Below are 25285 nucleotides of genomic sequence, written 5' to 3'. Positions count from 1 at the left end.
TCTTAATAGATTCGAATTTTAAAGGCTTCATTTCCAAACGCAAGATACTGATGAGTAGCAAACAGTATGACACCTGAACAGCCTACAAGTTGCTCACAGACTGTTCTGGTTTTATGCTGGTTGCATATAGCCATTTGTATTGTGCTTCTGTGCAGTTTAACTCACTCATAGTATTCAGCAGCTTTGACCAGACACTCCTTGACCTCTGCAGGGAATTCCCCGGGGTCCTGATTCCCTGATCGCCCGGTGTGCTTCCCCTTTGCATGATACACGTTGCCAAGGTTGTAAAGGGCTCGTGCCTCACCGATCTGTAAATGTAAACAAATAAGTACATATTGCTTAGGTTATACAAGGCCCTGTCATTGCCAATCTGTGGATGAAAATGGATAAGTACATATGGCCAAGGTTGTCTCACTGATCTGTGGATGCAAACAAACTGTTGTTGACTTGCTGACTTTGTAAGCAGCACAGATAATCTCAGGATATGTATATGAAGCAACTGATAATTACCAACTGATTTGCTTGGTATATTTTTGTGCTCAGGTGAGCTAAAAAGCCCAGATGACAATATTTAATATATAAAGCTCAAACCTCTTTTACCTGCGCAAAGAACAGATTTTTTTTAAATCAGAGCTTTACTTAAATTCCTAGCCAATCATGAGTTCCATTTGGAATTGTCAATATTGCGTAGGTTATGTGAGACACGTTCTGGGAAAACTGGGCTTAATGCATGTTCGTTGAGTGCTGACCCAGATTAGCCTGTGCAGACATGCTTATATAGGACAACACTTTCCACTAAGAATGTTTGTTTGTTTAGAAGAGATTTCCTTTAACAAAATATTGCTTCAACTCAGAAAATGTTTTCCTGATTTATTATATGCAGACTGCACAAGCTAATCTGGGACGCACTTTGCCCGCATGCATTAAGCCCTGTTTTCCCAGAATTTATGTTATATAATGCAGGGCCTTATCAATCTCTACCAAAGTTTAAAATTGACAAAAATGTCAACCTTTCATTGAGGTAGATACCAAATTTTGTGTTACATTTCCATCTTAAAAAATGCAAATAATAGATACTTCTGCAATGGAAATGTGTATTTGCTCTGAAACAGTTTTTTAATAGTAAAAATGTGTGGCATTGTTGTATAATTATTAAGACTTGGCACAACAAAATATTCAAAACAACCATCATTGTCCCACCAGGTATAACTACAAGATTAGTACCGGTATATGATACTAGGCACAACAAAACACTCAACACTTTTTTAGAGTAATAATGCATGACATACATAAGTATTATGTAGGCAAAACAAAACCCTAAAAACACCCACACAAATTGTCAAGCCCGGTATATGATACTAGGCCCAACAAGAGATTGCCAAGCAATATGGTCCCCTACCGGTGAAACTCCACCATTGTCAGTAAAAAAAAAAATTTGTTGGGGGGGGGGGGGCATTGCCCGAAGCTAAAAAAATGAAGCCAATAAGAAACAATTTTAAGTAAGGTAAAAGTACTTCTCTCATGCTTCTCCAAAAGACCATCTTCTTATTTTCTTCATTTATATATTTATAAGAATGTATTGAAATAAAAAAGTAATGGCATTAAAACCAATAAAGAAAAGGTAATTATGGACCTAATCGGCAGAGTTGCATCCACACATATTAATCTCTATTTTCAAAACACCACAGTTTACACACTAGGTTAATAGATATGATAAGTGCCTTTTCATAACGCCCAACACCAGGGGTTGAAGAATTTTTCCAGAGCCACTCGCACGTCAGGGCGAGTAGGCCTGACAATCCACTCGCCCTTTACTTTAATCTACTCGCCCTGCATTAAAAAACAGATATCTTTATTTATAGTTATGATCAACCAGAACCTTTTAAACCTACTTAACAAAGTAACAAAGTGACACTAAACTGCAAACAAATTAACTACATTATCTGATGGATTATATTTGCTTTCCTTACGTTTTCTGCACCTCTTTCCTTTTCTCAATTCTTTCCGCTTCTCGTTTTGACGACCTTTCTAATTCTTTCTGTTCCCTGTTGCCACCACCTTGCAGATATTTTAAAATAGAGCCCTTTTCCATTTTAATATTTCAGACGAACTTTTACTGAAAGACAAGCTTGATTGACAAACGGTTACAATATGGTAAATTTTGCCTAAGGCTTCCAATCACGAAATTCGGAATTATTCTGTTTATTAATTATTATTGTTTCTGTTTATTTTTAATTAAATATAAGAAGTAGTATAATTAACCAGTGATGTATTATTGTTTTATTGATATTTACATCAAAAATTCACGGAATGACCAATATATTTAACAGTTTTATTCACTTTTAAGCGATTAGCTAAGATAACTGACAACGACGAAAAGAGCGCAGCCGATTTCGAGAATTATTTTACTGTACCAGTGACGTCATTTTTCATTGTCAAAACGAAAGTGCAGTTTTTTAGTGTACATAACATATTTTTTGTTCGTTCGAAAAATTGTTCGCAATTTGTATCGATGTGGAAGGAGTTCTGGAACTGAATTTATATTTCTCAACTTGAAAAACAGCACTCGCCCGGTCGGTCGAGTATTTAACAAATTTTACTCGCCCGACCGTCAACTTCACTCGCATATTCGAGATGTCGAGTGGATTCTTCAACCCCTGCTGACAGGTCTTGAAGAATTTTTCCAGAGCCACTCGCCCTGCAGAGTGAGTTAGCCTGACAATCCACTCGCCCTTCACTTTAATTACTCGCCCTGCATCAAAAAAAAAATTATAGTTAGAGTTATGGTCAACCTTTTTACCTACGTAACATAGTGACACTAAACTGCAAACAAATTGACTACATTATCTGATGGATTTTTATTGCTTTCCTTACGTTTTCTGCACCTGTTTCTTTTTCTAAATACTTTCCACTTCTCGTTTTCGTGACCTTTTTTCTGTTTCCTGTCTCCTTCACCTTGCAGCTATTTTTAAATAGAACCCCTTTTCATGCTGAGATTTAATATTTCAGACGAACTTTTACTGAAAGACTGTAACGCTTGATTGACAAATGATTACAATATGGTAAATTTTGGCTATGGCTTCTGATCACAAATTATTCTGTTTATTAATATTTTTTGTTTCTCTTTATATTTTATTAAATATAGGAAGTATCATAATTAACCAGTTATGTATTTTTTTTTGTAATAATTACATTAAAATGAAATTTTATTCTTCACAGCATGACCAAAATATTTAATTATCTGCTTTTTCACTTTTAATCAATTAGCTAAGAGCACTGACACCTACGAAAAGAGCGCAGTCGATTTCTAGAATTATTTGTACTGTGCCCGTGACGTCATTTTTTATTGTCAAAACGAAAGTGCAGTTTCCTTGTGTACTAAACCTAATTTTTGTTCGTTCGAAAAATTGTTCGCAATTTCTATCAATGTGGCAGACGTTCTGGAACTGAATTATTATTTATGCCCCCCTTCGAAGAAGAGGGGGTATATTGTTTTGCACATGTCGGTAAGTCGGTAGGTAGGTCGGTCGGTCTGTCAGTCCACTAGATGGTTTCTGGATGATTACTCAAGAACGCTTAGGCCTAGGATCATGAAAGTTCATAGGTACATTGATCATGACTGGCAGATGACCCCTATTGATTTTGAGGTCACTAGGTCAAAGGTCAAGGTCACAGTGACTCGTTCTTGGATGCAGTTTAGGATCACATTTGCAGATTATATTATGTATGGCGTCCTGGGTCTCCCTCCCCACCAGATGATTCCGGATGATAACTCAAGAACATCTACGACTAGGTTCATGAAACTTCATAGATTTATTGATCATGACTGGCAGATGAACCCTATTGATTTTCAGGTCACTAGGTCAGAGGTCAAGGTCACAGTGTCTTGAAACAGAAAAATGGTTTCCGGATAATAACTCAAGAACGCTTGTGCCTAGGATCATGAAACTTCATAGGGACATTGATCATGACTGGCAGATGACCCCTATTGATTTTCAGGTCACTAGGTCAAAGGTCACAGTGACTCAAAAGAGTAAAATAGTTACCGGATGATAACTCAGGAATTCTTACGTCTAGGATCATGAAACTTCATAGGTACATTGATCATGACTGGCAGATGGCCCCTATTGATTTTCATGTCACTAGGTCAAAGTCACAGTGACAAAAAACGTAATCACACAATGGCTGCCACTACAACTGACAGCCCATATGGGGGGCATGCATGTTTTACAAACAGCCCTTGTTCTCAACTCGAAAAACAGCACTCGCCCGGTCGGTCGAGTATTGAACAAACTTTTCTCGCCCGACCATCAACTTCACTCGCATGTGCGACGGTCGAGCGGATTCTTCAAGGCCTGCCATACCAAATCTAGCAGTGCAATTTTTGCTATTGCTATTGCTATAAAGAACACTAATTTTTTATGGATTAATTTATTTAAATATATATATTTTGATTTAGAGAACATGTGATTATGTAGCTAAAATATATATATATATATATATATATATATATATATATATATATATATATATATATATATATATATCAATTTCTCAATCTACATTCAGATACTTTTAACTATTGCAATGTTTAAGTCCTTGGTTAATTCAATGCTTAAAAAATTAGAATGCTAATAAAGATAAATATATTCCCACACATATTTGTTTAGCATGACTTTACTGATGTTTATTGATATGAATATCTTCTCACCCTTTGTTGTTTAGAATGGCTGCCAGGTGTGTGGTTTTGTTGCCCGGGGCAGCACAGCAGTCTATCACCATGGAGCCAGGGGGTGGGGATAGCACATGGGCAGGAAAACAGCTGGCCTACAGTGTAAACAAGATATGCTTATCTGATATTTGGTATAATAATTATTAACCAGTGACGCTAATCTGATATTTGGTCAATAAATTAGGGACACACAAAAGTTATACATAAAGTTACCTGTTAAGCTACTAGTTCTGTATTTAAATGACTTAACTTGTTAATTCAAATAAAGAAGAAGTACTAAAATATATTTGTTATACCTTTAACATTGATTTTACATGACATTTCTGCTAAAATGAAAGCAAATTAATAGCTGCTTGCCTTATTCAGCTAAAAACACTTCAACTTTTACAGTTTTTTAGGAATGCCAACATTAAAAATATCTCATTAGTTATTGGACAAGATACCACAGTTAAACAAAAGAAATAGCCATTTTAATGTAGAATAAGACAATGTCATGCATATGTATAGACTTCAAACTGCATCAGCAAAGGAATCTCAAAATATTGTGAGGTCATTTAATATTATATGTCACTTTTTGGAAAACTGGTTTAAACTGGGTTTAATAAGTGTGAACAAAGTGTGTCCTTGATTAGCAATCTGCCAAGGCTACATGTAATCAGGGATGAAACTTTCAACTTTTTATAAACAAGAGGGTCATGATGGCCCTGTATTGCTCCACTGCTGAAGAAAGGCTGAAACAAATATTCTTTGCATGTGCAAATACTTAAATACAGGCCCTATTTAAGCACATGTAGACTTTTGTGACCATCTGGGCTTGGTCAACTTTAACCCCAGGGGCACAATTTGAGCAAACTTTGTAGAGGACTACTATATCTCACTACATGTACATACAAAATATGGTAGCCCTAGGTCCTAGAGTTAAGGACAAGAATATTTTAAAAGTTTTCACAAACTAAGCAAGATATAAGCGTATATAATGTTTAATTTTGTGACCCGCAGGTCAGGGTCAAATTTGACCCAAAGGGCATAATTTGAACAAATTTGGTAGAGGTCTATATGTTACTGCATACCAAATTTGGTAGCCATTGTTTGAATGGTTTTTGACAGAAGATTTTTAAAGATTTCACAAAATAGGCGCTTTATAAGTGTTCATTCAATATTGTGACCCCCCAGGGCAGGGTCAAAGTTGACCCCAGGGGCATTATTTGAACAAATTTGGTAGAGGTTTATTACATGTCACTACATACCGAATTTGGTAGCCCTAGGCCCAATGGTTATGGACAAAAAATTTGTAATGTTTTCACAAAATAGGCCCCATATAAGTGTATGTTCAGTTTTGTGACCCCCCCCCCCCGGGCAGGGTCAAATTTGACCCAAGTGGCATAATTTGAACAAACTTGGTAGACAACTATAAGATTTCACTACATACCAAATTAGGTAGCCCTATGCCTCATGGTTAAGGACAAGTAGATTAGTAAAGTTTTCACAAAATAGGCACTATATAAGCATATAATCGATTGGCCCCCAAGGCAGGGTCAAATTTTACTCCTGGGGCATAATTTGAACAAATTAAGTGGAGGACTATACAATGTCACTACATACCAAATTGTGTAGCCCTAGGCCTAATGGTTATCGACAAGAATTTTTATTAAGTTTTCACAAAATAGGCATTATATAAGCATATGTTCAATTTTGTGACCCCCGGGACAGGTTCAAATTTGACCCCAGGGATAAAATTTAAACAAATTTGGTAGTGGGCTATAAGATGTCACTACATACTAAATTAGTGAGCCCTAGGCCGGATGGTCATGGTCAAGAATTTTTTTAAGTTTTCACAAAATAGGCCAGATATAAGCATATGTTCAATTTTGTGATCCCCCGGGGACGGATCAAATTTGACCCCAGGGGCATAATTTGAACAAACTTGGTAGAGAACTATAAGATTTCAGTATATACCAAATTCGGTAGCCCTAGTCCCAATGTAAATGGACAAGAAGATTTTTAAAGTTTTCACAAAATAGACTCTATGTAAGATTATGTTCAATTTTGTGACCCCCAGGGCAGGGTCAAATATGACCCCAGAGGCATAATTTGAACAAACTTGGTAGAGGACCATAAGATGTTACTACATACCAAATTTGGTATCCCTAGACGCAATGGTTATGGACAAGAGATTTTTAAAGTTTTCACAAAATAAGCCCTTTACAAGCATATATTCAATTTTGTGACCCCCAGGGCAGTTTCAAATTTGAACCCAGGGGCATAATAATTAGAACAAACTAAGAAGAGAACTATTAAATGTCATACAATACATACCAAATTTAGTAAGCCTATGCCATATGCTTATGGACAAAAAGATTTTTAAAGTTTTCCCACAATAGGCCTTATATAAGCATATGTTCAATTTTGTGACCCTCGGGGGCAGGGTCAAACTTGACCCCAGGGGCATAATTTGAACAAACTTGGTAGAGGACTATAAGATGTCACTACATAGCAAATTTGGTAGCCCTAGGCCCAATGTTTATGGACAAGTAGATTTGTAAAGTTTTCAAAAATAAGACTTTTATAAGCATATATTCAATTTTGTGACCCCCGGGGCAGTTTCAAATTTGACCCCAAGGGCATAATTTGAACAAACTAAGAAGAGAACTATTACATATAAAGAAGTGAAACTCCAGCTGCTGGGGCAGTATTGAATTTTCATTAAAACAATTAATTGGTCCTTTATTTAAGGCAAGTGACCGATTGCCCAAACAGTACAAAACAGCCCAATACAGCACAATACAAACCAACATAAACACAAAATATGAATAAAGCTGGGGTCACCGCCTTGGAACGGTCAATGCAAAGCATTGGGGGTTTAAACCCGGTTATAGAGCGCTCAACCTCACACTTGGCCCAGCAATATTCATAATACATTTAAGTGTAAATAAAATTTAACGTCATAGCATTGTAACTCAAATTAAACAATAATAAAAGGGAATTAAAACACATTCAATTTAATTACTATTTAATTACTCAATTGCATTGAAGATACAAGAGTAACAGAGTTACAACTTTTTTACGAACGATCAAATAAAACTATTAACAATTGTCAACTACATTCCTTCTTTATAGAAAAAGATTTGAGGATGTAGCATCATGGAGTTAATATCTCAGATAATCATCGCGCAAATACAGGAAGAAGCAGCAATAGTGGGTGTAAAAGTTCCATATTACATAGCTTGGTTGTTTGTGACTGCTAAAAAAATAAAAATAATTAAATCAAACAATAAACGCCTATCAGAGAGAAAATATAAATAAAATGGAACGTTATAAACCCAATGACCTATGAATGTAGATTACAACTTGGAAAGTCGGTCGTATGACGTCACAAAAATCCATAATGACATTATGACGTGAACAAATTCCAGGTGCAGTACTAAATAAAAATATTAATGGGGCTGTGCTACTAATAAAACAAGTTTAGGTGATTTAATATTAAGAAGCAAATGAATAATAATGGTAATTCCATTAAAGCGACATTATTGGAATCAAACAGTATATAGGTGTTTTGACAACTGAAGACAGAAATGATTTGATGTACGATTTGAGTCCAAATGTAGTTTTCATGCAGATTTGTTCATAGGACACAATGACACAATTTTATTCAACAGTGAAAATGCCTATAATATCACTAATGATTCCAAATTTTAAGGGAAGAAAGATATAGTGAATCGAACACCATCAAACACGTGTTTTTAAGTACATAAGTATTGTATCCTTTTGATAAAAACAAGTTAATTAAATTGAAAAGTTTAATATGAACATTTGGTTTTACATATTTTAATTTGCGGACACGCTTCAAAACATCTCCGTAAAATGATGGGTGGGAGATTCCATTATTTAAATGCCATTTTAAAGAAACATTATATTTTGAAACTAAATCACCATACTTAGAGTAAAATCTAGCAAATTTATTTCTTAGGTTATGATACAAAAAGCCTTGTTTTAGCAATTTTTTAGTTAATATTAGATTACGATCATTAAAATCTTTAAAACACGAACATGCTATGGCATAACGTACCAACTGCCAAATGTAAATACCATAAGAAGGTCATTTAGGGATGTTGCCATCTAGAAACGGAAAATTCACAATTTCAAAGTTAAAATCGTCCCGTTTGTCCTATAAACTAGTTTTGATCAAATTATTATTAATAGTTAAATGTAAGTCTAAATACGCAGCGTCTGTATTGGATATACACGATCTATTTAAGACTAGTTCTTTTGGGTAGATTTTGTGAATATGTCACTACATACCAAATTTGGTAGCCCATTGCCATAAAGTTATGGACAGGTAGATTTTTAAAGTTTTCACAAAATAGGCCTTATATAAGCATATGTTCAATTTTGTGATCCTCTGGACAGGGTCAAACTTGACCCCAGGGGCATAATTTAACAAAACACTTGGAAGAGGACTCTACGATGTCACTACATACCAAATTTGGTAGCCCTAGGCCCAATGGTTATGGGCAAATAGATTTGTAAAGTTTTCACAAAATAGACCCTATATAAGCATATGTTCAATTTTGTGACCCCCGGGTAGTGTCAAATTTGACCCCATGGGCATAATATGAAGAAATTTGGTAGAGGACTATTTGATGTCTCTACATACCAAATTTATTAGCCCTAGGTCCAATGGTTATGGACGAGATGATTTTTACAGTTTTCACAAAATAGGCCTTATATAAGCATATGTCCAATTTTGTGACCCCCGGGGCAGGGTCAAATTTGATCCCATGGGCATAATTTGAAAAAATTTGGTAAAGGACTATTAGATGTCTCTACATACTAAATTTGATAGCCCTAGGCCCAATGGTTATGGACTAGATGATTTTCAAAGTTTTCACAAAATAGGCCTTATATTAGCATATGTTCAATTTTGTGACCCCAGGGGAAGGGTCAAATTTGATCCCAGGGGCATAATTTGTAGAAATTTGGTAGAGGACTATAAGATGGCTCTACATACCAAATTTGATAGCCCTAGGCCCAATGGTTATGGACGAGATAATTTTTAAAGTTTTTACAAAATAGGCCCTATATAAGCATATGTTCAATTTTGTGACACCCGGGGAAATGTCAAATTTGACCCCGGGGGCATAATTTGAAAATATTTGGTAGAGGACTATTAGATGTCTCTACATACCAAATTTGGTAGCCCTAGGCCCAATGGTTATGGACAAGATGATTTTCAAAGTTTTCACAAAATAGGCCTTATATCAGCATATGTTCAAATTTGTGACCCAAGGGGCAGGGTCAAATTTGACCCCATGGGCATAATATGAAGAAATTTGGTAGAGGACTTTTAGATGTCTCTACATACCAAATTTGATAGCCCTAGGCCCAATGGTTATGGACGAGATGATTTTTAAAGTTTTTACAAAATAGGCCTTATATAAGCATATGTTCAATTTTGTGACACCCGGGGAAATGTCAAATTTGACCCCGGGGGCATAATTTGAAAATATTTGGTAGAGGACTAACAGATGTCTCTACATACCACATTTGATAGCCCTAGGCCCAATGGTTATGGACAAGATGATTTTTTAAGTATTCACAAAATAGGCCTTATATAAGCATATGTTCAATTATGTGACCCATGGGGCAGGGTAAAACTTGACCCCAGGGGCATGATTTGTAGGAATTTAGTAAGAGGACTATTAGATGTCTCTACATACTAAATTTGATAGCCCTAGGCCCAATGGCTGTTGACGAGATGATTTTTAAAGTTTTCACAAAATAGGCCTTATATAAGCATATGTTCAATTTTGTGACTCCCGGGCAGGGTCAAATTTGACCCAAAGGTCATAATTTGAAGAAATTTGGTAGAGGACTATTAAATGTCTCTACATTCCAAATTTGATAGCCCTAGGCCCAATGGTAATGGACAAGATGATTTTTAAAGTTTTCACAAAATAGGCCTTATATAAGCATATGTTCAATTTTGTGACCCCCGGGGCAGGGTAAAATTTGGCACCGAGGGCATAATTTGAAGAAATTTGTTAGAAGACTATTAGATATCTCTACATACCAAATTTGATAGCCCTATGCCCAATGGTTATGGACGAGATGATTTTTAAAGTTTTCATAAAAAAGGCCTTATATAAGCAAATTTTCATTTTTGTGACCCCCGGGGCAGGGTCAAATTTGACCCCAGGGACATAATTTGAACAAATTTGAAAGAGGTTCACCCCAGGAACATTCCTGTGAAATTTCATCAGAATTGGAATAGTAGTTTAGGAGAAGATGTTTTAAGGAAAAGTTAACGCACGCACGGACACACGCACACACGACGGACACAGGACCATGACATAAGCCCTGCTGGCCTCTGGCCAGTGGAGCTAATAAAAATCACAGGAAGTCTCCAGGAGAGACACAAAGCACTGTCCCTTGTAAACATGCATTAAGCATTGTTTTTCCAAAACGATGTCCATTAATGGATTGTATGGAGATAAACCAAGTGCAAAACAATCAGACACACAACACAGATAAAAATCAGGACACAAATACAACAAACACAACAAAGGAATAAAACTGGCCATCAACTTGGAATAGTTTATGCAAATCATTGGAGATTTAAACCACTTTAAATAAGTTCCAAACCTGACACCTTACCCAGAGTTTTAAATCTCAGTAATCCTTTCCTGCTTAAAACCAAAGTAAAGATAGCTATATGAAACCAGGCTGTTCAGGTTGTATGCTGCTTGCTGCTCATCAATATCATAGGGTTGGAAATGAAGCCTTGAAAACTTGAATATAGTAAGAAAAAGCTCTTTTATTAAATTTGCTTTTCAAAGGGGCTACAAAAGTGTCAAAATGAGAACACAAGTGGTAAAGGGTTAAAATGTGTATATAAGTGGTAAAGGGTTAAAATGTGTATAAAAGTGGTAAAGGGTTAAAATGTGTATACAAGTGGTAAAGGGTTAAAATGTGTATACAAGTGGTAAAGGGTTAAAATGTGTATATAAGTTGTAAAGGGTTAAAATGTGTATATAAGTTGTAAAGGGTTAAAATGTGTATATAAGTTGTAAAGGGTTAAAATGTGTATATATGTAGTTAAGGATTCAAATGTGTTTAAAAGTGGTAAAGAGTTACAATGCGTAATATAAGTGGTTAGGGGTTAACATGTGTATATCAGTGGTTATGGTTTTAAGCTGATGTTCTAACCTTATCCTGCAGAATTATAGAGCCATTCATGTATAATGGCTGTGTGCAGGTCAGTGCCAGGTGGGAACATCAATACATTGGGGATGTGGGGGTCCTCTACAGCAGCCTGGGGCTGAAGAATATCACGCAGACACTGTGGGCTGAAACAAACATGACGAAATAAATTATTTTACCATACCACTACATTGATATCTGCCTGAAATAATGCTGTCTGATATATATTTCAGGCCTGTGGGCTGAAACAAAAATGTAATACATCATTATGAGTTACATAGTTAAGACATGAGGTAAGTCTTTACCTATTTTAACAACTAATATGACAATCATGGATTTCAATCGAAGCAGAATCCTGTTTTTCTATGCAAGTGTTTTGCCTTTTTTTCTCACCTATTGACTCATTCAAATTTTTAGCCTTGCATCATTTTGATGGAAATGATGCCAGAAAGCGAAGTCAAAAATATATTTTATTCAATACAAATTGTGTTATTTTGCAGTGTTTTACTTAAATGCTAAGAAAAATTTGCAGAGAATCAAACTAGTATGCACAATCAATAAATTTATACTTCAGTACCTCTAAAATTGTATACGGTTTGTTTGAATCTTGGTTCCAAATCTATCAAAGCGTCACAATTTTTCTCAACATGAGACAAGTGTAGGAGACCTTCTCAGTTGTTTTTTTACCATTTTGGGAATGGGGCCGCGTCCCTTTCGATTTGGTAAAATTGGGTCTTTCCGGCGTAAATTGGGAAATAAGTGTTTGTTTTTTTTTGGCTAACAAATGCTTTAAAATTGAGAATACATTTAATAAGGTTAAACTTTAAGAGCTTAATGGGAGATGAACTGAATGTTGAAACTTTACAAGAGATGTGTTTGTCAAAAACAAAATGCCCTCTATTGTGCCGCTTTGAAGCCAAAGATTTGATATTTGAGCTTGAAGGATGACCTTGACCTTTCACCACTCAAAATGTGCAGCTCCATGAGATACACATGCATGCCAAATATAAAGTTGCTATCTTCAATATTGCAAAAGTTATGACCAAGGTTAAAGTTTTAACGCTGCTTTGGAGCCATATTTTTGACCTTTGACCTTGAAGGATGACCTTGACCTTTACCACTCAAAATGTGCAGCTCCATGAGATACACATGCATGCCAAATATCAAGTTGCTATATTCAATATTGCAAAAGTTATCAAACTTTAACAGAACAGAACAGAACAGACAGTTTATTAAGACTTATACATAAGTACATCGTCTTTAATGCATATAATTATAAATAAAGTAATAACCTTGACGTACACTCAGAAAGGTGTGACACATTTAACAATGAACTCTATCAAAGCAGAAATACTGGAACAAATTAAACTCAACTCAGCAATGTCATATGTTCTATAAATTAATTTAAGTGAGTAAAAAGAAAATATCTGTGTATAATGTACATTAAAAAAGATATAATGCAATTACCTGAAATCTTGAAGGTCCATACACTGGAACTTGTACTTGGCATCAAAGGCTTTCTTCACAGTTGTAAGGTCACTTTTCAATGTATTGATACAGACATACTTGGGTAAAGAGTCTGAAATATAACAAGAGGGCCTGAAAGGCCTAAAGTTGCTCACCTGAGATAACAAGATATGTTGGGGACAAATCTTCTGACCAAGTTTCATGAAGATTGGAAAAAATAAATGGGGCCTTTAGAGTGTTAACAAGGTTTTACCATAGCCATATAAGGAAAAATGCCCCGCCCCCTGGCAGCCATGTTTTTCAACCAACCAGCATCATTTTTGAACTCATCCAAGATATTATGTGGATGAATCTTCTGACCAAGTTTCAAGAAGAACAGACAGTTAATGTGGCCTCTAGAGTGTTAACAAGATTTTACTTTTGCCATTTAAGGAAAAAGGAAAAATGCCCCGCCCCTTGGAAGCCATGTTTTTCAAGCAAACAATTATTTTCGAACTCATCAAAGATATCATTGAGACCAATCTTCTGACCAAATTTCATGAGGATTTGACAATAAATGTGGCCTCGAGAGTGTTAACAAGGTTTTACTATAGCCATATACATGTATGGCCATATAAGGAAAAATGCCCCGCTCCTGGTGGCCATGTTTTTAAAGCAACCAAAACCATTTTCGAACTCATCCAAGATATCATTGGGAAAAATCTTCTGACTAAGTTTCATGATGAGCAGAAAATAAATGTGACCTCAAGAGTGTTAACAAGGTTTAACAATAGCCGTATAAGAAAAAAATGCCCCGTCCCCGTGGTGGCCATGTTTTTCAACCAACTGACATCATTTTTGAACTTGTCCAAGATATTGTTTGGATGAATCTTCTGACCAAGTTTCATGAAGATCGAAAATAAATGTGGCCTCTAAAGTGTTAACAAGGTTTTTAACAAGCCTTATAAGGAAAAATACCCCGCCCCTGGTGGCCATGTTTATAAAGAAACCAAAACAATTTTTTGAACTCATCCGAGGTATCATTAGGAAAATTCTGACAAAGTTTCATGAAGATCGGAAAATAAATGTGGCCTCTAGAGTGTTAACAAGGTTTTATTATAGCCATGTAAGGAAAAATGCCCCACCCCCTCGCGGCCATGTTTTTCAACCAACCGGCATCAATTTGGAACTCGTCCAAGATATTATAAGTATGAATCTTCTGACCAAGTTTCATAAAGATTGGCTAATAAATGTGGCCTCTAGAGTGTTAACAAGATTTTACTATAGCCATATATGGAAAAATGCCCAGCCCCTTGGCAGCCATGTTTTTCAAGCAAAGGTTACCATTTTTGAACTCATCCAAGATGTTTTTTTCTTGAACAATAGCAACTAAACGTTAAACTATCTTTCTTAAATGTAAGTTTCGGAATTTACTCATTGAAATCAATAGACTGTAATAATATTGTGAATTTTATTCTTATAATGTTGAAATATTTTATCTTTAACATGAAGTACAAAAAACAAGTACCAAATTTTAATTGTTTTGTCCATAGTCTTAAACTAAAAGTCCAGATTGAGAAAGAAATAGCCCTCAGTAATGACACATTACAAATATTTGAACAAAAATGGAAACGGATTAAATTCTCATAATGTTTGTCCACTTATATACATTCCACACTAATGTTAGTTTATCTTTCTAAAATATTTTTGTATATTTTTTTTCAATCTTATAAGATCATTGTGAATATACAACAAAACACACAAGTCCAGTGTGCTTTCTTCAGACTTTATACAACTAATCATTTTTCATAACTATTCTTCTGTTGTTCTTTTCTTTCTCTTAAAAAAAATACATATTAGCATATCTTGTATAACATGTCTGAACTTTATTGCTTTGTACAATCACTATGTTGTATGATCATATACATGTATACATTGTATGTATTATATTGAATAAAAAAAGATGTTATTGGGACAAATCTTCTGAGCAAGTTTAATGAAGATCGGAAAATACATGTGGTCTCTAGGGTGTTAACAAGGTTTTACTATAGACATAAAAGGAAAAATGCCCCGCCCCCTGGCTGCCATGTTTTTTCAACCAACTGGCATCATTTTCGAACTTGTCCAAGATATTATTGGGATGAATCTTTGACCAAGTTTCATGAAGATCAGACCATAAGTGTGGCCTCTAGAGTGTTAACAAGATTTTACTATAGCCATTTATAGCCATATAAGGAAAAATGCCCCGCCTCTTGGCGGCCATGTTTTTCAAGCAACCGTAACCATTTTAAAACCCATCCAAGAAATCATTAAGACCAATCTTCTAACCAAATTTCATGAAGATTGAACAATAACTGTGGCCTCTAGAGAGTTAACAAGGTTAATGTTGACGCCCCACAACGGACAACAGGCGATCACAAAAGCTCACCATGAGCACGTTGTGCTCAGGTGAGCTCAAAACAGTCACTGAAATTTAACAAGCCCCATGCCAGCACTCAACTCATGAATAAGCTCATTTAAATTTTCTGCAGCAGAAAAAATAGACCCTTCCACTAATGTCAAAATATTTAAACCATAAGCAATATTACAAAGTCATCACACTTGAATATAAAAGTAGGGGTAACAAGAGATGTGTTCGTCAGAAACGCAATGCCCCCTATTGCGCCGCTTTGAAATAAAATTTCAATATATAATTTGGCAGGTTTAGATATTATCTCCCTTTTATACTTATTACTTCCCTTGTATTGTATTTTTTTGACTTTTAACCTTGAATCATGACCTTGACCTTAAAATTTGTTTTTTTATTATATCCTTTAAAAAAAATATTACTTCCCTTGTGAAATTGATCTGTACCTGCCAAATGATATATAATATAAATTATCTCCCTTAAAAGCTTGTTACTTTCCTTGGATTTAGTTTTGTGACCTTTGACCTTGAAGGATGAAGGTACCTTGACCGTTCAACACTCAAAATGTGCAGCTTCATGAGATACACATGCATGCCAAATATCAAGTTGCTGTCTTTAATATTGCAACAGTTATGGCCAATGTTAAAGTTTTCGGACGGACACACAGACAGACAGACGGACTGACAGTTCAACTGCTATATGCAACCCTACCGGGGGCATTAAAACCATCTCAGCTGAGGAAAATCCCTCCCTTTAACAGGGTTCAACTCAACTATTCATTTGTATAATGGGGTATGATTAACTGTATGCTTACTTAGTCCACTTGGGACTTTGGCCTACTTTATGTATTGTTATATGAAAACCTTGAATAACTTTGAAACATTAGAAAAAAGAACTTTGAAACATGTTTTCTTGCAAACTTTTGCTTTCTAGACTCCCATTAAAATAGCAAGGTGAAATCCTGATCTGTCTATAATCAATTATATTTACATGTGCATTGCCTTCAGGTTGTGTGTTTGTTAAGAGCTGTTTGAAATCACTAACTCCTGCTTCTATCTTCAGTCTTTCACATGCTGCATGAAGACCTGTCGTGTGTCTCGCCATAATCACCTGAGTTTCAACATCAACGGTCACATTATGTTAGAGTTTTCAAAAAGCAATTGAGTAGCCAGGCATATTTTTGAAGTAGTCAGCAACTGAGAACTAAAACAGGCATTTTTGATTTTATATTTTTGGGGCCAAGATTGTAAGTAACCTGTAAAGTTGCTGGCTGCCAATACTTCTGGAGAACACTGGGCACATGCAAAGTCATTCAACCACACTGCGTGATGCCAAGTCATGCAACCTTTTATTTGACAAGCATTTAAGTCATCAAACTGAGAATTAACATTACAAGTGTATTCTTACACACTGACATGCAAGTTAAAAAATATCCAAAACAAATATAATGTATAAATCTGGTTAGATCTATAATAGTTGTATCATAGTTACATTTAAAAGCACAACTTTATGTAGAATGCTTTTATTTGGTTTATAGGAAAATATGAATAACGTAAAAAATGGAAATTGACTGTTGCTTATGAATACCAGCTTATGAACATAGGAAAGAAATACTAGCACTTGTGGCTCTGTACACTGCCTTTGCCATGCTAAATTTAATCAATAAATTATTAAGAACAATAAGAAATCTGAAATGAAAAAATGGACCAGTTTTCAAAAATAAATAAATAAGTAACTTACGCTTTTTTAATAAATTTGTATTGCAATGTTTGCAGACAAAATATTAAATAATAAAATTGCTTAAATTGCAACTGGCAGACAAGCTATTGGAATGGCCCTCAATTCTCTACGTACCTTGAATCTGCCTCGCACTCCCCTACCAAACATGTGTTCATACAGCAGCACCAAGGCCAAGTGTACGTCATGTTTAAGTTGCTTGTCTCGCAGGAAACCCTCACACGTGCCAGCAATATGCTTCAATATGGTGACATTCTTCAACACTTCACAGACAACTGCATACAGCGCTTTCTTGTTCTAGAAATAAACAATCTTGCATATATTTCAATACATAGCTCTATCATGTGCATCACTTATATATATAGGATCTGGCATGAGACTCAGAGTTGCCATATCATACTATATTTTATTACACAAATTCAGGAATTTTGTTTGTAAGCGAGCCTTAAGCAAGCTTACTAACAAATTTCCTGGACGAGTTTAATCAAAAATGGTATGATATGGCAATGAGCGTCAGATCTTTTTTATCACATGCTTTTAAATGAGCAAAATAAATAAATATTCAGGCAAACATAATGATAAAACCCAAATGTTGTTCACATTTCGTGATGTCATTTGACTTGCAACGTCATTTCAGCAAAATAACAAAGAGCGATTGGTCAATAAACAAAAACTTAAACACATGTGTAAGATAAAAATATATATGTAATGATTATATTACATAGGAAACAGGGTATGGCATGTGATAATAAAATTTATATGCTCAATAAATGAGATATAGAGAATCTAAAGACTGTGGATTTGTTTATAACAGAAATGTTCATTTGAATGAAAATTTCCAAAACAAGTTAAGTTCCTATTTTTTGTTTAACTTTTTAATGTGACATATTGATGGTTTTCAACTTCATATGAACCAAATATACGCAAGTCCATGGTTCTAACTTTACAGTATCAGTCAAATGATATAACATATCAAACCAGTGACAGAGTCATTAACGTTTGTTTAGACATTTTTACAGTGTTTCAGGGACATTTTACAAATGTCTCTACTGTTTCATGACATAAATGAAAACAAATATGATCTGAAAACATGAAAAGTTACGATAAATATTTCAACTATGTTTGTGGCGCTTAAAAATAAAGTAATTATCAATCCAGTATGTTGTGGATCTAAAGTAAATCCTGAATCATAAAAAAATAATTTCATTATCTGACTTTCATTTCTAACATAAAATATCAAGTTTGGTCTTCAATTTTACTGATACTCCCTAGGCTTGTATTTCAATCACGCTTTATTTGTGCAACAAAAAAAACTGTTACTCAAATCGAAGGATAAAATGTTTATGTCATAAGCTTTAACACACCCAACCTTGTCACTAACATGAACCTTGAATTAAATCTATGAAGAGTTCTTTGGATTTTTAACATTTCCATCAAAAGACTATTATTACATGGAATAATAGTTGACAAAATGGAATCTTTATATCTTAGTATTTGTATTGCTGACTCCCATGCCAGAATTTTTCAAGTGCAAATCGGGACAATTCATAAAAAAGATGGAAATTGACAAAAGCGGGACAACTTAAGCGATCATTCATTTCACTTGTGTTTAAATTAGTCAGCAACCAGTACCTGTACATGTATCTTACTTACAAAAACTCATAATTTTTGGCAAATTTTGACCATAAATGTGCTCAGGAACTTCATAAACACAACACATTTCGAGCACTGTTCTTATTTTACCAATTATCAATTAACTCTTAATTTAGATTGATGCAATATGCACAAACTATTTTCTGAAAATGAGTTAAAAATAGTAAATTTATGTGAAACATAAATTTGTATCGGTATGCACTCAATTTGTTTGATTTACAAAATCTGACATGTTTTTAAGGATCAGGTGGTATAATATACTGAATACCTCATACCAGAATGACTGGATTTGATGATGACATGTAATACAAAAGCAGTTGGCTTGTATTTTACTACGTTGCATCTATCGATAGCAATAAGTGACCCCGTTTATAAAGACCACATGGTGTTTATTCATCATAAAATCACAAATTACCTATCAAATTCCTGACAAGGTGTAAAAAAACTCGCATAGTAGTAATAGTTTCTCAATAGGGCGCAAGAAAGGGATAAGTGATGTAAATTTAAGTCAGACAAAGTTTGAATAGCGAATTTTGTTGTGAATTTATAGAACGCATGTTGTTTTTTTTACAAATGTCCATCAGGACAAATTGTCTCATATCGGGACGCAGAGACAAAAGTGGGACTGACCTGCCAAATTCAGGACGTCTGGCATGTATGATTGATGAACAGAAACAACTAAACCAAGAACTGCATAAGGCTCAGGGGAGATACCTGCACCCGATTGTATAAACAGTTAAACCGACGGTTAACCACATAACGGCGGTTAAAATTCGGTAACGTGTTGGTTACTGGTCGGTAAGCGTTTGTATAAAATTGGGTAAGTTATACCGGTAGATCGGTTAAAACCCAGTTAAAACATACCCTGCTTCTCTAGGTGGGTAAGTACAAGTAACCGAGAGGTAACTTATACAAAATGGCCGAGTCGCGCGACATTATAAAAGATAACCATCGACAACCTTGAACATTTCGACAAGTAAACAGACCATTGCAGCGACTGACACTTTATTTGACTTAATTTACAGGGCAATACGTTTTCCGACTTCGGACGAGGAATTTAAGGACGCGCAGAACGTGTTTTTTATATAATGTTATGGATATGCCGTGTGTGATCCGATGCATCAATGGCGCCCATGTTAAAAGCATTTCTCCGAAAACAGTAAACGACAAAAGTACAAACAAAAACCAAAACACGTTCGAACTAGTATCTTACCTTTAATAATCCTTTAAAATACATAAATAATCCATTTAACTCAATAATTGACGATTTTGCATCTAGGGTCTTTGATAATTATTTTAGCATAGTTTAATAAAGACCCTTATGCCATCCTATTACTATTTTCAAATGAGTTTATGAACTCGATAAACTTTCTTTTTCGTCACACGCTCCGTCATGTACTCTACATTACTGCTGTTCAAATGAACCGGAGCAGTTTAACAAAATAGCCGTTGGTAAACTCGGTTACATTTGCAGATTTCTGCATACAAACATATGTTTAAACTTACACAATGTTTTATTTGTCTATGGTAAATGCCCTTATTGTACATGACCATAATTTAATATATAAGTAAACAAAGAATGAAAAACATTCCATTACACAACAGATAAATGAGTCGTTAATACCCGTGTAAAAAAAGGGACATTCCGAATTCCAGTGTGGTGCTATTTTTATCATCTTATACTTTACACATCTCCATGCTTAACATGAATTTAATCGGAAAGCAAATATTGCAGATTATTTATGAATTGTGCGACATTTGTATGACTTGTTGTACATTCTAAAAATGTCAAAAGTATATGCACGGATTATAAACAATGCACATTGCACGAAATAAGGAAAATGTGATAAATTGACAATTGAAATTCGTCGATATACAGTGCATGTACGTGTGAAATAAGTCGCGTTTACAATAAATCGTTAAAAAGACTCGCACTTTTCTCAATTTCAATATGCAATATTGGACTACAGACAGAGTGATTTTCGGATGTAATTTTAAGTTAATGATATACTCAGTGTTGTGCTTTGAATGTGTAAACATTGTTATTTGGCGAAAGATATTATTTTATAACGCAGTCATATGAAAACGGGTTATAAGCAAAATAAGAAGAATAGGCTAGCATGTTACGACGACCATGAATATGTTACATCATTTAAAAAACAAGAAAAATAGGCATCTTTGCAAGCACTCTCTCGCAGTTGGAAGCACCAGGGATTCCGCTAAATGAGGCAAATCCCGACATCATGATATTTTTTTCCCTGGTCTGTGACATATGTTCGTAAACATTTTGAAAAATTTGATGAACTCATAGTTAAAATGTACTCTTTATTTTATTGTAAAAGCATTTGTAAATGAATTTGATCAAAAAATACATGACCCTGTTTATTTTGTTTGTTAACGAAATTGAAGCGTGCCACTTAGCGCGAAAATGCATTGTGGGAATGTTTTGGTTAAATTTATCGTGTTTATACAATCGAGTTACCTTGACGGTTACTAAACCTGAATAACCGCAAACTTACCAAGGTTTAAAAGTTACCGAGCGGTAACTTTAACCAGCGTTTATACAATTGGGTGCTGGATACCTGGACTGTTGGGCCGTAATTTTGCTTTGCTGTAATGGCCCCTCTGATAAATGGTCTCTTCTTTAGAATCTCTCTCTGATATATACTATTTTGTTAAAACTTCTCTAGAGTGCGCTTAGTAAAGTTTAATTGTTAATTTAACTTAATTTACAGATGGGTTAAACTTCTTAATGTTCCATTTCTCAGAATTTAGCAACTATTTAAATAAACACTTAATGTGGCAGCTATTGTTGATTCTTCCAAACTGTTCCAGTAATGAATTGATCTTTGACTAAAGGTGTTAAGTCTTACATTACTTTTGGAATTCTTGCCTCTTAGTTTCAAGTGATGACCACGAAGATTATCCTCAGCCAGATTGAACAATTTTTCCCATTTTAAATCAACCAGCTTATGTAAAGATTTGAAAATTTGGAAATATCTGCCCTGTCCCTTCTGTACTCAAGTGTGACTAGTCCAACTTTCGAAGTCTCAAGTCGTATGGTAGATGTGCCACCAATGGCACAAGTTTAGTTGCTCTTCTTTGAACGTCTTCAATTAACTTTATATGTTTTTTTAGGTGAGGGGACCAAACACATGATCCGTATTCTAAGGTTGGCCTGATTAATATAAAAACCAAAAACCCCCTTACAGTGTTCAAGTAAACTCTTCATTCCTATAAAGACAGACTTTTTCCGCTCCATTTTGGGAAAACGCCACACTGGAATTTGGGAATTTCGAGTCGTAAAAACCCTTATTTTGGGAAAAAAAATAATCGCAAAATTGGCTCAATTGGGAAAAATTATCGCATGTAAATAGTGTTTCTTATATTTCAAAGAAGCCGTTAACTGGTAAATAACGACTATTTGAATAACTTATTATTAAAATTTTACAAAATATTATGAAAATGTGTGATCAGTGCAGGTTTTTTAATCTGAATTTGGGGAAAAGGCTTGGCCTTTTTTGAGGTGAAAAAAATCGCGCGAAGCGCCGGATTTTGAGGAAAATAAGGAAAGTCTTAAATAATCATTAACATATTTTACAGTTTTTTAAAACAAATTCAAGGCAACAGATTATTTAATTATGCAATACTTTCTATTTTCTACACCGGATCAGGTCAACTTATATATTTTCAGGGTAAAAAAAAAAAAAAAAAAAATTTTTTTTTTTTTATTGGGAATTTTTTTTTCCATTGGGAAAAAACAACCAGATTTGCATTGGGAATGGGGCCGAATTTCGGACCCGTGGCATAGGGCGGAAAAGCCTGAAAGATCAAGCTAAGTTAAATTACTATTTGTAAACTAACTTTGACATGCAAAGGGAGGAAATCAGCAGAAAGGAGAAAAAATCACGACCCTGAAAAAACACTTCTTGTCCGAAAATAATGATTATCCGAAGCATACACCCAGAAAATTATATATATTATTGACATGTTGTGCGACATGTCGTATAAGACGCTTTCACGACGAAACACACCTGCATCAAATACGAATAAACTTGAGTCTTAATCGATGCCTTTTTGCTTAAAACAGTCTGTAAAATACGACTTGCTTCAACATATACATCCATGCTGTTTGCTATGGCAGGTTAGACACAGTACAATCTACATGTCGAATCGGCGACACTACACCAATTTGTATCTCAAGCTATGTCTGGCAAACAATATGCATACACACAATCACACATGTCTGTAAGGCTTTTATAAATATCAGGATTGATACAAATAAGTGCATTATTGAAGTACACCACTTTGTCACATGTAGAATATATCAAATGCATTACTGAAATCCATATCTTTGGCACAGGTTTGTATTTAATGAATGGTTTGTGCCTCGCAAAATCGTTTTGAAATAATTGTCTGTAACAACACCAACACAAGCGGTAAGAATATATAATATTGTGAACCGAGATCTGATTAACACTACACGTAGTAAGTTTATTAGAATCTTCCAGTCCGCACAGACTAATCAGGGACGACACTTTTAGCTTAAACGAAATTTATCGTTTATGGTAGGCAGCTTCTAAACGACAGCCCGGTGTTTACGGATAGTCTTGTCCCTGATCATCGTGTGAAGATGACATTTAACGCACACGCACTAAGCCCAGTTTTCTTTGAAAGCGTCTACAATTTTCCATGATAACTAGGTTCACGGCTGAACTCAAACTGTTATATCAGCTAAGTATCTGTCACCAGTAGCCAGAGGGCTAGGTAATCCTTCACTATGGCTAGTTTTAGACCAGGCTTTAAAGGTGTCTGATATTTCTGCTTGGATTTCATTTTTCAATGCTGTATACCAAGGTATCAAACATATGCGGTGTGGATTACGTTAACAATTGCATGCTCACATCGCAGCTGTTCAATCAGACCTAGGAAATGGCAATACATGGACAAAATTATTTTTCCATTAAACTAAAAATACCTTAAAAGCGTAGAGTTTCGTCCCTGCTATGTCAATCTGCGACGACATTATACACACAGTCCCTGTTTACCCAGAGCGAGGCTCATATATAGTTAAATACTACATTGTATGGACTACTGGCGTACACAGTAAGCGGTGCATATCCATAAGTTACGCCGCACAAACATCAGTGCACGAAAAATTCGACCATGAACCCAGGAATTCTTTACCATGTTTCTCTTTAATGTCTTTAATATGTGAATGCGATCTCTATAAGTTTCGCAATACGTACATGTTCTTGAAGGTCATCTCCGTCTACCGTAATTACTTAAATTTTCGTACACGTCCTTTTTTGTCCAAAATAATTATTTTTCGTGACTCTTAATGTTCGGACATGCGCGTTTTCGTCTATCATTAATGACTCTAAATTTTCGGACAGTATATTTAACAGCGCTATTTGAACAGATTTCGACACTGTTTTTGTTTATCTTGTACCACTTTAATCATGTTTTTTTACAAAGGAATTAAGGTCATAAAACATGGAAGACGCATGCCTGGCGGCAATGGGCCATAATTAATTAACAGTTGCGTAATTTGCTAAATAACCGTGTATGCCGGCAGAAAACAATCGCTTCACCAAACAGCCTTTTAAATTATTCCTATTAAGGAAGCAGTATTTTTAATGATTTGACTTTTTTGTTCTGTATCATTTCAGTCAAGAGTTAGAAAGCTTTGAAGTTGTATTTATTTCAACGTAGAAACACTATTGTGATTTGAGTTATTGGTTTTATTTCAATATCATTATACTTTTCGGACATTTAATGTCTCTAAATTTTCGGACACCTGCATTTTTTGAATATTTACCGTATCTACATTTTCGGTCACGACTTTTTAAAATCATTTTTAAGTGACCGAAAACTTAGACTAATAACGGTAAGTATTGCGCATGCTCATAACGTCGCCACATACCCACGTTCTCGCCACATTCCAGAAAATACTCTCCACGTCCTCTCGGGACCATGTGTATGGTTGTTCGACTTACCAAACACTCATCTGGAAATAAATTCAACAAATTCGCTGATGAGTAGTAAATTGCTTGCTGATTGAACGTGTGTGTGTTCATTTCCAAGTTTGAGGATTAATAATGGGTGGA

The 25285-nt window shown here is 35.0% G+C and overlaps 2 protein-coding genes across 5 annotated transcripts in view; both read right to left on the bottom strand.

Moving 5' to 3' along the window:
• The window catches only part of LOC127837034 (G-protein-signaling modulator 2-like), a 211739-nt gene that overhangs the window by 23938 nt on the left and 162516 nt on the right, over positions 1 to 25285 (bottom strand). The window contains exons 2-6 of the mRNA XM_052363791.1: positions 17640 to 17819; positions 16776 to 16895; positions 13400 to 13511; positions 4712 to 4827; positions 166 to 308 (exon numbers count right to left, since the gene is read on the bottom strand). Coding sequence (XP_052219751.1) covers positions 166 to 308; positions 4712 to 4827; positions 13400 to 13442 — 302 coding nt within the window. The 5' untranslated portion in view covers positions 13443 to 13511; positions 16776 to 16895; positions 17640 to 17819. The remainder of the gene's footprint in view (positions 1 to 165; positions 309 to 4711; positions 4828 to 13399; positions 13512 to 16775; positions 16896 to 17639; positions 17820 to 25285) is intronic.
• Positions 1 to 25285, bottom strand: part of LOC127837033 (tripartite motif-containing protein 45-like) — a 166871-nt gene that overhangs the window by 40697 nt on the left and 100889 nt on the right. The window lies entirely within an intron of this gene.

Source organism: Dreissena polymorpha, chromosome 7, assembly GCF_020536995.1.
Source record: "Dreissena polymorpha isolate Duluth1 chromosome 7, UMN_Dpol_1.0, whole genome shotgun sequence".
Classification (NCBI taxonomy): Eukaryota; Metazoa; Mollusca; class Bivalvia; order Myida; family Dreissenidae; genus Dreissena; species Dreissena polymorpha.
The sequence above is the reverse complement of the archived record's forward strand: the minus strand, read 5'-3'. Positions and strand labels throughout refer to the sequence as shown.